Below are 13,398 nucleotides of genomic sequence, written 5' to 3'. Positions count from 1 at the left end.
GGGGGGGCGCCTCAACCCAGGACCAACCCAAGCCCTGCCACCACTGCCCCTACCCAGGAAGAAGCATTGGAGTGCCTCCTGGACAGTGCTGGAGGGTGGAATCCTGACTTTCTTCAAAGATTCGAAAAACTCAGCTGCCGGTGGCTTGGTAAGGCCCGGACCTCCAGGGCAGGGGCCACCCCATCTGCTCTGACTCCCGAGGGGCTTTGCTTAATCAAGTTTGCCGAAGGCTAGGTCTGAGACCATGGAATGTGAGGGTCCAGGGAGCTGGGCCTTGGCAGGGGCAATAAGAGCAGATCACCCCAGGACAAGCATGTCCAGTCACGTCGGGTGTGGGAACCAGTCCTTGAGGATGGACAGCTCCAGCCTGGTGGGCAGGGAGACTGGAAACCAGATACACCTGCTCGCAGAGATGGGACTACACTCCTTTTTCCTTTCCTCTCCTAGGTGGGCAGATAGCAAACAACCAGCCAGCCCCCAGGCTCCATGGTTCTAGGAACTCTTGGGTCTCTTGCCTCCAGAGCCATGACCCTCATTGTGCCTAGAGCCAAGGGAGCCTGGTGGATTGGAGCCAGGATGCTGAGACAGGCCGGAGCTGAGCTGCAGGCGTCCTGAAACCCAACCCTTTTTCCCTTCACAGAGGCAGCCTTCCAAGCTCTCCACCCCTGAATTCACAGTGGACCTGAAGGGGGCCTCTCTCACCTGGGCCCCCAAAGACAAATCCAGCAAGAAGAATGTGCTGGAGGTGAGTGGTGGGGGTGAGGAGGAGGAGAGGGAGCCTACTGATGGCTTAGGGTCCTCACTAAGCAGGTCCCCCCTGAGCAGGGGGACCCTGGCAGAGCTAAGGCTGGAATTCTCAGGGCTCAAAACCAAAGCTGTCCCCACCTTGGGAATCTGTCCACAGTGTTTTCTGGCATCAGGATTCTGCAGCTCCTTCTCCAGGAGCAGAGCTCCCTGGAGCCCTTTGTCCCCGAGTAGAGGTCCCTGGGGAATAACACTGTCATGTCTGGAAGGGCACTCCTCATCCCACTGCTTTGGCCTGAGACAGACAGGAGATGCTGGGTCCCCCCTACTCAAACTGATAGGCTGAGACACCTCCTCTGGCTGGTTAGAGCCCAGCTTCCAATCGGAAGTGAATAAACCAGGGCAGGGCAGTGGACACATTTCTCAGGCTCCCCCTCAGGAAGAGAGGCCAGATGGGGCCCAGGCAATTGCCTCTCAGGCCACTGTCCATGTGTTGTCTTGTTTTTAAACTACTCTTATCCTCACCTGGGCTTCTCCAGGTGGCACAGTGGTAAAGAATCTGCCTGCCAATGCAGGAGACGTAAGAAATGTGGATTCGATCCCTGGATTGGGAAGATCCCCTAGAACAGGAAGTGGCAACCCACTCCAGTATTCTTGCCTGGAAAATTCCAGGGACAGAGGAGCCTGGTGGGCTACAGTCCATGGGGAGCAAAGAGTCAGACATGACTGAGAAATTAAATAGGCAAGCACTCTCACCTCACTCTCCAAGTCAAGCACTCTCACCTCACTCTCCAAGTGTTTTGAGGCAGCTCACAATGAAAATGCATATAGGTGAGGTGGTAAAAGCTACTGAAAAGCCAGGAGCAGGAAAAACAAGTTAGAGGAAGAGGGCAGTGTGGAGTGGGATTAGGAAACAGGGGATGTACAGATACTAAGGTTACTGTTGCTGAAATAAGTCAGCTCCTCGTTTCCTGGCAGCCAAAGTGAAACATGGCTCTCATTATTGGGTCAGGGGAGTGAGGGGAAAACCATTCTAGATTTTGAGGGAAATCAAAGCATTTTCCTAACCCTTGGCTCTAGAAGAAATTTTTAGTGTGCAGCTCTTCTAGTTTAGTAAGGGACTCTTCGGGTTGCTTCAGGTAACATTTGCTGAAAGCCAAAAAATGCATGACCTTCCATTTCAGCTCAGAAAAAGCAATTCTGCAAGGAGCTTGAGTGTGTTGTTTAATGATGGTTCACCCACCTTCACTCAGTTTTAGAACCAGAGTATCCACAGAGCAGGGGCTTCCCTGATGGCTCAGTGGCAAAGAATCTGCCTGCCAATGCGGGAGGCGTGGGTTCGATCCCTGAGTCAGGAAGATCCCCTGGAGGAGGGCATGGCTACCCACTCCAGTATTCTTGCCTGGAGAATTCCATGGACAGAGGATCCTGGCAGACTACAGTCCATGGGGTATGACATGACTTAGGAACTAAACAACAATAATCCACAGAGCAGAACTGGAAACCAGTTGTATCTCCTGAGCTCTGATCAGTAGGTCTGGAGGCTTCCCCAGGCTCCACCGAGTAGAGCTCTATGATCGACTAGCTTTGTCTGTTGTGAACATCAGATTGAGGAGGGACATCATATTTGAACTGGAGGGAAAGTCTTCAAACAGTACTCTCTGAATGTCCCCTCTCTGACTGGGTTTTTGATGAAAGTTTCAGAGTAGACACTTCTGAGTTGTCTTTTCTGGCAAAGACCAGAAGGCAGATGGTGCTGTTGGAAGCGCCTCAAGCTGACAGGAAGGCTGACAGTCTGGAATGGAAATCCTGGAGTCCCCTGCTTCCCACTGGCTGGCAGTCATCTTCCCTCCACTGGGGTGGAAAAAAAGTGAAAGTGAAAGTCATTCAGTCGTGTCTGACTCTTTGTGACCCCATGGGTATACAGTCCATGGAATTCTCTAGGCCAGAATACTGGAGTGGGTAGCCTTTCCCTTCTCCAGGGGATCTTCCCAACCCAGGGATCGAACCCAGGTCTCCCTTATTGCAGATGGATTCTTTACAGCTGAGCCACAAGGGAAGCCCAAGAATACTGGAGTGGGTAGCCTAACCCTTCTCCAGGGGGATCTTCCCAATCCAGGAATTGAACCAGGGTCTCCTGCATTGCAGGCAGATTCTTTACCAACTGAGCTATCAGGGAAGCCTGCCACCTGTAGGCAACTAAAGATTTTTCTCAAGTATGCATGCGTGCTAAGTCACTTCAGTCGTGCCCAACTCTTTTCAATCCTATGGACTGTAGCCTATCAGGCTTCTCTGTCCATGGGATTCTTCAGGCAAGAATACTGGGCTGGGTTCCCGTGTCTTCCTCCACGGGATCTTCCCGACCCAGATATAGAACTCTTTCATCTCATTTGCATTAACAGGCAGATTCTTTACCACTAGTGCCTCCTGGGAAGCCCTTTTTTAGGAGACCGCCCTAAATACTGTATCATCGAGGATGGCCAGTCTTCCTAGTTGTCCTGGTGGCCCCTGACAATAGCTGGCTTGAGTTCTGCCTGCCTGTGCAGTCAGCAGAATGCATGTCTTGTACAATATATAGATACATAACTAGACAGATTTGCCTTCCATGTGAAACTTGAATGTGAACTGATTACCGCTTTTGAGACAGCTGCCAAAAAGAATGGCAATTGTTTTAGAAGCATTGTTAGGCCATTTGTTCTCTGGAATAACAGATAGGGCCCCTCTCAGTTTAGATTAGAATGAAGTTGCGCTCTCTGCCCACTGAAGGTTCTCTGGTCTTTGCAGGGAGGAGGATGGAGTAGAACATGCAGGTTTGTTTTGTTTTGCCTTTGAAAGCATTTTAAATTCCATTAAAGTCTGCTGCTGCTGCTGCTGCTAAGTCGCTTCAGTCGTGTCCAACTCTGTGCGACCCAATAGACGGCAGCCCACCAGGCTCCCCTGTCCCTGGGATTCTCCAGGCAAGAACATTGGAGTGGATTGCCATTGCCTTCTCCCCATTCAAGTCTAAGTTAAATAATTAGACAGCCAAAGCACTGCACTAAGTCTGGAAGCTATAACCTGTCTGAGACAGTTTTATCTATTTATTTATTTATTCAGCTGTGTCGAGTCTTAGTTACAGCACACAGGTTCTTCGTTGTGTCATATCAGATCTTTCATTGAGGAGCATGGACTCTCTACTTGGGGTGCATGGGCTTAGTTGCTCTGCTGCATGGGGGATCTTAGTACCCAGACCAGGGATCCAACTAGTGTCTGCTGCATTGCAAGGCAGATTCTTAGCTGGACCACCAGGGAAGACCCTCAGACAGTTTTTGCTGACTCTGACTCTCTCACAGGACCCAAAGGCAGGGCTGGTATGAGCTGCAGCCACCAACCATTCCCATCCACCTTGAAGGCTTGGTTCTCAGAGCCAGAGGCCGAGGAGAGATCCATCCAAGTTAGCCTTGTTTTTTGTAGACTTCGTTATAGAAACAGCAGTCAACTGATAAAGAACCCAGGCTGTTAATATCTGCTTGCAACTCAGTAGTGTAGAATAGTGGCTTTGGGGCCTCCCACATGGAGTTCCTTTCATTGATTTTTTGCTGGCTGGTGCTCTGGGTAGGCCTCCCATGGGGAGGCAGGATGGGGTAAGGGAAGGCACACCAGATGGCTAAGCCATGCAGTTCTGCTGCACGCAGATCCTCGCTCCATCAGTCACTAGCTGTGTGTCCTCAAGGAAGTTGCTTAAACTCACTGAGCCTCAGTTTGCCCATCTGTAACACAGAGATGCTGTTACCTACTTCTTTAAAGAGGTGGAATACCTTGGCTTGGGGAGAGGCCCTGGCTCTATTAGTCTTTGAGTTCCTGGAGACAGCAATAGATCACCTCTACCCCTGTATCCCCCTTGGGGCTTAGCCCTGGGGCAGACCCAGGGAACCAGAGATGACTGAGTGACTTGTGTCCCACCAGCTTCGGAGCCGAGATGGCTCAGAATACCTGATCCAGCATGACTCGGAGGCCATCATCAGCACCTGGCACAGTGCCATCACCCAGGGCATCCAGGAGATGGTATGCAGAGCTGGGGGCTGCCAGGGCTGGTGGGGAGGGGTTGGCCAGCCATTATGCAGGGCAGCTGTGCCCACTGTGGGTGAGGCCCTCCACTTGGGTACTGGGAGCTCCATGACACTGGTAGGTAAGTAGTCCTCTCTGCAGATGCAGATGGGCTGCTGAAGAAACAGCTTTTCTTAAGTAAGTGAATCCAGCCCCTGGGGTTGGCCCTACGGGACACCTGTCCAGGTGAACATATCCTAGAGTAGTGACCCATTCCACACTGAGACAGGAGAAAAGTAAATACTCTGGTAAACAACCTCAGGCTGGAAAGAAAGGCTGAAACCAGAAGATATCATTTAAAAGGACTGAATTGATGGGTCTACCATTTTTTTAAGTTCAGTATATCAATTGCATAAGTAGAGATGGGGCAGGCCCACTCTGACAGTTCTTCACCTGGAAACAGCCTGGGGCTTTTTGATCCTTAATTCCCTATTAAGGAAATAGGCAACACTGGATGCCCTGCTTGGCTGTATTAATAATGGTAGGAATCCAGATCCAGAAAGGTGATACTGGTGAGGTGGTTGGCAGTGCTCTGGTCCCAGCTCACACTGCAAAATTGAACTGGGAGCCATGTATTGCGAAATGCTGACCTAGTGGAGTGTGTACAGAAGAGCTAAGGAAAATGGTGGTGAAAGGGGACCAGGAACCAGGAGGTGGGTAGGGGCAGTCAGGATGAGAAAAGGTGGGGGAGAACAGGATGCCTGTCCAACACCTGGAGGGCTCCATGTAGCTAAGAGGGGGCGTGAATGGGGTTCCCTGATGGAAGTAAAGCTGAGTTGACCTGGGTAAGGGAACAGAGAATTCTCTGCCAAGGGGTCTTCAGTCCAGGCCTGCTGGGAGGGCATTTCAGTCCCTCACCCCATCCCAGAAGAATCCCCCCACCCCACCCCCTGGCCCCAGCCAGTTGGCCCCAAGCTCTGCCTTTCTGAGATTGTGTGATTCTAGTCCGCAGACCTGCCTCCCGAGGAGGAAAGTGAGAACAGCGGCGTGGACTTTAGGTCCAGTGAGCGCCTAGGAAGCTGGCAGGAGGATGAGCCACGGCCTGGTGCAGGTGTGCTTGGGTCGGGGTGAGGCGGGTGGAGGCGGATGGCAGACATCCTTAAGGGGAGTGGTGACCACCGGGCTGGGGCCGCAGGGCCGCTCAACCATGGTGCCAACGACTGACCCAGCCCTCGTGTTCCCATTGGCGTTGGGCAGCACCGTCCACCCCGGGGCCCGGAGGCCTGGAGGGTGACGTCAGCAAGGTCCGGCAGAAGCTCCTCAGGTTCCTGCTGAGGCGGCCCACGCTGCAGTCGCTGCGGGAGAAGGGCTACATCAAAGGTACCCAAGGGACCCGAAGAGCGGGGCGCCAGTGGCCCAGGGCCGAGGCAGCGCTGACGAGCCTCTCCCCCAGACCAGGTGTTCGGCTGTCCGCTGGCCGAGCTGTGTGAGCGCGAGAAGAGCTCAGTGCCGCGCTTTGTGCAGCAGAGCATCCGCGCCGTCGAGGCCCGGGGTATGTAACCGCGCTGGGCCAGGCATTCCCGTAGCCTGAAGGCCTCCTTCCAGAACCCCAGACGGAGACCTCCAGGGAGGGGGTGGGGCTCTGGGTCGAGGGGGAAAGAAGGAGAACTTCCGAGCAGGAATCAGAGCAAGGGCTTTAGCGCCAGCCCACTGAACCCGGGGTCAGCGCCTCCCTCCGCTCCAGGGCTGGACATCGACGGTCTGTACCGCATCAGTGGAAACCTGGCCACCATCCAGAAGCTGCGCTATAAGGTGGACCACGGTGAGGCCCGCCCCGTGGCCCTGCCCCAGGCCTGCAGGCGCTTGAAGGAACGAGCTGACCACCTCTTCTTCCTTCCCCGTATCCCACCCCCCCCCCCCCCGCCCCCCGCCCCGCCTCCCGACCTCCCGCCGCAGATGAACGTCTGGACCTGGAAGACGGGCACTGGGAGGACGTTCATGTTATCACCGGCGCCCTGAAGCTCTTCTTTCGAGAGCTGCCCGAGCCCCTCTTCCCCTTCTCACACTTCCGCCAGTTCCTCGCGGCCATCAGTGAGCGCCTGGGGGAGGTGGGGTGGATAGGGTACAGGTGGGGCTGGGCTGCCTCACGCACGCTCCTGTGGTGACCAGACCCCCGAAATACCGAAGTCAGCCCCCTCTGTTTCCCCTCTCTCCTCCCTCTGACCCGACCCTTACCCAGAGCTACAGGATCCGGCCACGCGTTTCCGCTGTGTGCGGGACCTGGTGCGCTCGCTGCCCGCCCCTAATCACGACACGCTGCGGGTGCTCTTCCAGCACCTGTGCCGGTGAGCGCGGGGAGCTGCGCGGGAATGGGGAGGCGGGCCTGAGGGGACCCGACCCCTTTCCCCCCAGCTCTGGGCATTGATTCCAACCCTCCACCCCCGCTGCAGGGTGATTGAGCACGGAGAACGGAACCGCATGTCAGTGCAGAACGTGGCCATAGTCTTCGGGCCCACGCTGCTGCGGCCCGAGACGGAGGAAGCCAGCATGCCCATGACCATGGTGTTCCAGAATCAGGTGGTGGAGCTCATCCTACAGCAGTGCTCGGACATCTTCCCGCCGCACTGACCGCGGGCCCCCAGCCCCACCCCAGCTGCTGGACCTGGGAGTGGGGGCGGCGACAGTGGTCCTGCATGGGCAGCTGGAGGCCACTCAGCTAGACTGTTTATCTCTGGCTAGACTGTTTATCTCTGAGACCTCCCCTCCCTTCAGACCGTAGGCGGCTGCGAGTTCTGCACCCCTTCGGTTCTGAGGGTATGGTGACCCCTTGTGGGCAGTTCTCAAACTGTGGGGGTTCCTACCCACCCCCCCACACCCCCACCCCCACCCCGCCCCGCGCCCCAGTTGGCCTGTTCGGAGGTTAATTGGGGTCTGTTCTTTACCACAGCGCTACCTACTGGGCACGTGCGAGGATGCAGGGTGGGGGCGAGTTTTTTGGGACAGCCGCTGATGCCCCGGGGACGTGGCCGAGGGCATTCCTGGTTTCGTCAGGCCTGCACCTGGTGGAGGCCTTCACGGAGACCCTGAGGGTCCCCGGCCCTGTGCGTGGCACTGTGCCATCATGAAGCAGCAAGTGACAGCTTCCCTGCTGCGGAAACAGGACCGATCCATCCAGTGGGCAGCTGAACTTGCTTTTCCCCAGGCCTCTGGGCTGAAGCTCCTGCCAGGCTTAGCCACTGGCTGGCTGTGCACCATTTTCATCCACTTTCCCAGTTGGAGTTCTGGGTCTCTGCCCTCCCTTGATCCATTTTGTGCTCTGTGCGAGGGTTCTTCCTGGTCACTAAATGTGTACCCTGCACCTGCCACTTGACACACACCATTTCTACTCACAATCCCATTTGACAGATGAGGAAACTGAGGCTTACAGAGGCAAAGTGACTTCAGGGTCTGGTGGGTGATTGGACTCCCCAGCTCAGCCTTCTGTCACACCAGAGCACAGCTTCCTGTGAAGGTGCCATCAGTCCTTTCAGCTACCCCCGCTCAACAGCACTGCCTTATGGGTAAGGCAGTGAAACTAAGCTGGTGGGTTCTGTCTGAGAACGTCCCTGAGGGCAAAGAGGGAGTCTGCCGCAGCTGTTCTTCTCTGGGGGGAGGAATAATAGCACTGGCAGGAGCCTTCTCAGTGCCCTTGCTGTCCCGTGTACCTCCCTAGTGCCCACCTTGCTGTGAAGAACTGGGAAAGACTGCAGGGTAGGGGGAAGGCAGGCTTGACCTCAGGAAAGGAAGTGCGAACCCGACCCCGGCGTCATCGGCCCCCCTTCCCTTCTGACACAAACCACCTCAGTTTATGGGCCTCAGCCTCCTTCCCCCACCCACCCGTTCATGTGTTCAAACAACAGAAGCTAATATTTATTGACATTTGCACCACGCCAAGCATCTTACTTGGATTATCTCACTCATTTCTCGCAGCCAATATTTATTATCTGCTTTTCTGTGCCCGGCACTGTGCTCTGGGGCAGGGGTACCGCACACTGCCTCCCTGGTGGAGCTTCTGGCCTGGTGGGTGGGACTGACCCAAGCCCACCCCTGATGCCAGCAGGCCTGGGGCAAGAGTACAAATGAAGGTTTCATACCATACATACATCAACATCTTGTAAAGTTACCAATCAAGCTGAATCGATAGAATGTGTTCTATTCTCCTACTTTGTTGTCTAACTTTAAAAAAAAATATTCTCCTGTTTGTTATTGTTATTATTTAATTATTTATTTTGGCCGTTCTGGATCTTCATTGCTGTGCTCGGGCTTTCTCTAGTTGCGGAGAGCGGGGCCTACTCTAGTTGCGGTACACAGGCTTCTCATTGCATTGTCTGCTCTTGTGGCCGAGCACAGGCTCTACAGCACGCAGACTCAGTAGTTGTGGCCCCCAGGCTTAGTTGCCCGATGGCATCTTCCCAGACCTGGGATCGAACCCACGTCCCTGCATTGGCAGGCGGTCTCTTAACCACTGGACCACCAGGGATGTTGTAATTCTCCTACTCTGACAAATATGCTTTTACAATGACCTGGAAAGCCAGGTTCTAACATTAACTTCTTTGGCTCTGCTCTCAACCCAGCCCCACCCCTAATCTTCCCACCCTCAGGGCATCCTGGCCCAAGGAGAGGGACACATGTGGACATTCCAACCATGAGTGCAAACTGCTGTCCCTGGTCACCCCACACAGTCCACACTCTGAGGGAAGGGACATGGGGTCCCACATGTCAGGAGCATGGTCTAAAGGGATGGGCCTGGGCTCTAAGGGGACCCCACAGAGTCCTCATTCTGGGGGGAGAGGCACAGAGAATGTCCAGAGTTGTTCAGTCGCAAAGTCGTGTCCAACTCTGCAACCCCATGGACTGCAGCATGCCAGTCTTCCCTGTCCCTCACTATCTCCCAGAGTCTGTCCAAGTTCATGTCCATTGAATCTGTGATGCCATCCCACCATCTCGTCTTTTCTTACCCCTTTCTCCTCCTACCCTTTGTCCTTCCCAGCATCAGTATCTTTTCCAGCGAGTTGGCTATTTGCATCAGGTAACCAAAGTATTGGAACGTCAGCTTCAGCATTAGTCCTTCCAATGAGTATTCAGGGTTGATTTCCTTTAATATTGACTGGTTGATCTTGCTGTCCAAGGGACTCTCAGGAGTCTTTTCCAATACCACAGTAGAACCTTCTAAAGTGAGACCCATGGCAGGTCAGGGGCCCCTCTCACAGGCCTATGGGCAGAACTAGATGGATATTAAACAGCCAACTACTTGACTAACCATGTTTGTATGGGAGCTGGGAAAAGTGCAGGGTGCTCTGAAGGTGTGTCACTGGGGTGTAACTGTCCCCCAGGGGCCCAAGATGCCTCTGCGTAAGTCACATTTGAGCCAAGCACTAGAGAACGAAGAGGAGTCAACAGGGTGAGGAAGTAAGGGAAGGGGTGTCTAGTCAGAGGGAACAGCATGAGCAAAGGCTCTGAGGCAGGGAGGCTTGTGGGGAGAACAAAATCTGAGCGATGACCATGGTGACCAAAGCCCACAAAGCCAGTGGGCATGGGTGGGAGGTGAGGCTGGAGAGGCCGGCAGAGGGCAGAATGCTCAGGGCCTTGGGACCACGATGAAGGGGGGCCCATGGCAGGACAGTGGCAGGAGGATCCTGGGGCAGGAAGGTCTTGGGAAGTGTCAGCTCCCCATCCCAGCCCACCCCAGGTTTTTGACCCTGCCAAGAGTTTGGCGGGTGTTCAGTAATGTAGTCACAGACACGGAAGTCCCAAAATCATCACATTCTATCACCAGGCGGAGCTTCAGAAAGCACCTACTGTGGGGATTTCCCTGGTGGTCCAGTGGTTAAGACTTTGAGCTCCCAATGCAGGAGGCCCGGGTTCCATCCTTAGTCAGGGAACTAGGTCCTGCGTACTTCAACTAAAAGATCCTGCATGCTGCAACTAAGACTCGGTGCCAAATAAATTAGTATTTTTTAAAAGAGAAACCAGGAAAGAAATTACCTCCTACCAATGAGCAAGCTCCTGGAAAGATGTCATAACTCACCTGAAGTCACAGGGCAGGTTGGTGGCAGAGCTTATTGTATGCGGTCTGAGCATCTACTGTGAGCCCACCAGAAATCTGAAGAAGTGAAGTCGCTCAGTCGTGTCCGACTCTTTGCGACCCCATGGACTGTGGCCTACCAGGCTCCTCTCCCAGGCTCCTCCATCTATGGGATTTTCCAGGCAAAAATACTGGAGTGGTTTGCCATTTCCTTCTCCAGGGGAACTTCCCGACCCAGGGATCGAACCCGGGTGTCCCACATTGCAGGCAGACGCTTTACGGTCTGAGCCACAAGGGAAGCCCTTGCTCAGTCATAAACCCTCCACTGCAAGCCAGAAGGTGTACAGTGAATACATTTGAGATGAGTTGGATTTTGTCTGAAGACACAAAGATACATAGAAATAGTATCTGCTGTCTTGAAGTGCCATCTGGTTGGGGGGCAGACAAAAATAAGTGGGGGTAGCACAGCTGATAAGGGCTGTCACAGGGGGCCCCCTCCCCATCTGTCTCCCTCTCAGCAGAAGCCCCAGGTCCTCGAGAGCTGGGTGTCTGCCCTGATGTTGCCCTAGAAACAGCCTCTGGTGCCCCTCTGGATGCTAAGTCCGGTGGTCACGCCCAGCCCTCATGTGAGCGGACTTCTGAACTGCCTGTCATCCTAGAGACACACCATCCTTCGCTCGCAGCAACAAGAGTCTTTGCCCAGCCTGTAAATGTCCATGGCCCACTGCTCTCTCCCTCCACCCTCCCTGACGAGCCTCATCCAATCCACTCTGGGGACTCAGTCACCAAGCCAGCATATGCGTCACCCAGATCTCTGTCAGCAGCCCAAACGGCTCTTTTCGGAGTTCCAAGTGCAAATATCCAACCCACACGGGGGGCCGCCAGGCACCCCAAGTGCAGCCTGCCTGCAACAAAACTGAAACCAGCCCCTCCCCCTTTTCAGGGCACAGCACCTCCAAGCACCCGAGGCGCCTCTCCCTCCGCAACCAGTCAGCCACCAAGTCCCTATCTTCTTCCTCCTAAATATTTCCCAGCTCGGCCTCTCCCACCTCCACTCAGACTCTCATCTGGATCGGCTTCTTCCTTCCCTGTTCCATCCTCCCCTTAGCAGCCATTTGACCAGACCCCCGAGGCCCTTCCCAGCCACACCTTCCATCTCTGCACACCTCTGTGCCCATGGGTGTGGCTCCCAGCCCACTCCAGAATGTTCCTTGCCTCCCTGCCTTTGGGCCCACAGTCTCCCAACTTCCTCCCCTTCCCCTGGCCTCCTCTTCCTCCTCCCAGCCTCACCTCAACACCTGCCCCCAGATCTCAGATCTCTTCTCATAGCAGACAGGCCTTTCTCTCTCATCACACTTGCCTCCCTGTGATGTAACTGTGCCTCCACGTCCTTGTTGTCACCACTAGTCTACGGGCTACGTGTCTTCAAGATTCATCCATGTACATCATTCACTCTTATGGCCAAATAACATTCCACTGTACGATTTTGTTGTTGTTCGGTTGCTAGGTCACGTCCAACTTTTTGAGACCCTATGGACTGCAGCACTCCAGGCTTCCCTGTCCTTCACCATCTCCTGGAGTTTGCTCAAACTCACATCCATTGAATTGATGATGCTATCCAACCATCTCATCCTCTGTTGTCCTTCCCACCATCAGGGTCTTTTCCAATGAATTGGCTTTTCACATCAGGTGGCCAAAGTGTTGGAGTTTCAGCAACAGTCCTTCCAATGAATATTCAGGGTTTATTTCTTTTAGGATTGACTGGTTTGATCTCTTTGCAGTCCAAGGGACTCTCAAGAGTCTTCTCCAATATCACAGTTTGAAAGCATCAATTCTTTGGTGCTCAGCCTTCTTTATGGTCCAACTCTCACATCCGTACATGACTACTGAAAAAAACATATACGTAACATCTTTTTTTCATCCATTCACTAATTGATGGACATTTGGATTGTTTCCATTTGGGGGCTGTTATGAATAATACTGCTGTGAACATTCAGGCATGAGTTTCTAACGTGGAAATACCGTCTTAGTCAGCTTGGGCTTCTATAACAAAATAACATAGACTAGGTAGCTTCGAAAACAGAAATCATTTCTCTCAGTTTTGGAGACCGGAATTCTGAGATCAGGGTGCCAGCACAGTGGGGTTGTGGTGAGGGCTCTCTTTCTGGCTTGCAGATGGCCGCCTTCTTGCTGTGTCCTTATACAGCAGAGAGAGGGAGAGGGAGGCAGGGAGAGAGAAAGTTCATCTCTTCCTCTTTGCTTTTTTTGAGTCAAAAAATTTAAAAATCAAAAGTAAAAAATATTCATTAATTTATCAAATATTTTGAGGGGTAAACTTAACAATAGCCAAGCACTGACTACCATTGGCCAGTTTCATTTTCAAGGGAAAGTGAATACGAAGTCTTGAGAATTCATTCTGGTTATCTTCTGCTGCACTTTAAAATGGGAACCAGCCAACTCACTATAATGCCTCACTCAATATCCTTAAAAACTTACATTGCATTGTCTGAAAACATAATTTATTTCAGCTTCAGTTTTATGAATTTATCTATAATAGGAATCAA

The 13,398-nt window shown here is 53.3% G+C and overlaps 1 protein-coding gene across 5 annotated transcripts in view; it reads left to right on the top strand.

Moving 5' to 3' along the window:
* Positions 1-9,015, top strand: part of ARHGAP27 (Rho GTPase activating protein 27) — a 36,172-nt gene extending 27,157 nt beyond the window's left edge. For all 5 annotated transcript variants that reach the window (XM_027517318.1, XM_027517319.1, XM_027517322.1 and 2 more), the window contains 10 exons: positions 58-148; positions 641-745; positions 4,690-4,788; positions 5,776-5,881; positions 6,028-6,150; positions 6,224-6,322; positions 6,515-6,592; positions 6,727-6,861; positions 7,010-7,115; positions 7,221-9,015. In XM_027517318.1, the coding sequence (XP_027373119.1) occupies positions 58-148; positions 641-745; positions 4,690-4,788; positions 5,776-5,881; positions 6,028-6,150; positions 6,224-6,322; positions 6,515-6,592; positions 6,727-6,861; positions 7,010-7,115; positions 7,221-7,398 (1,120 nt within the window). In that variant the 3' untranslated portion in view covers positions 7,399-9,015. The remainder of the gene's footprint in view (positions 1-57; positions 149-640; positions 746-4,689; positions 4,789-5,775; positions 5,882-6,027; positions 6,151-6,223; positions 6,323-6,514; positions 6,593-6,726; positions 6,862-7,009; positions 7,116-7,220) is intronic.
* Positions 9,016-13,398: the final 4,383 nt, after the last annotated feature.

The sequence above is a fragment of the Bos indicus x Bos taurus genome, chromosome 19 (genome assembly GCF_003369695.1).
Source record: "Bos indicus x Bos taurus breed Angus x Brahman F1 hybrid chromosome 19, Bos_hybrid_MaternalHap_v2.0, whole genome shotgun sequence".
Lineage (NCBI taxonomy): Eukaryota > Metazoa > Chordata > Mammalia > Artiodactyla > Bovidae > Bos > Bos indicus x Bos taurus.
Note: the sequence above shows the minus strand (reverse complement) of the source record. Positions and strands in the feature narration are given on the sequence as shown.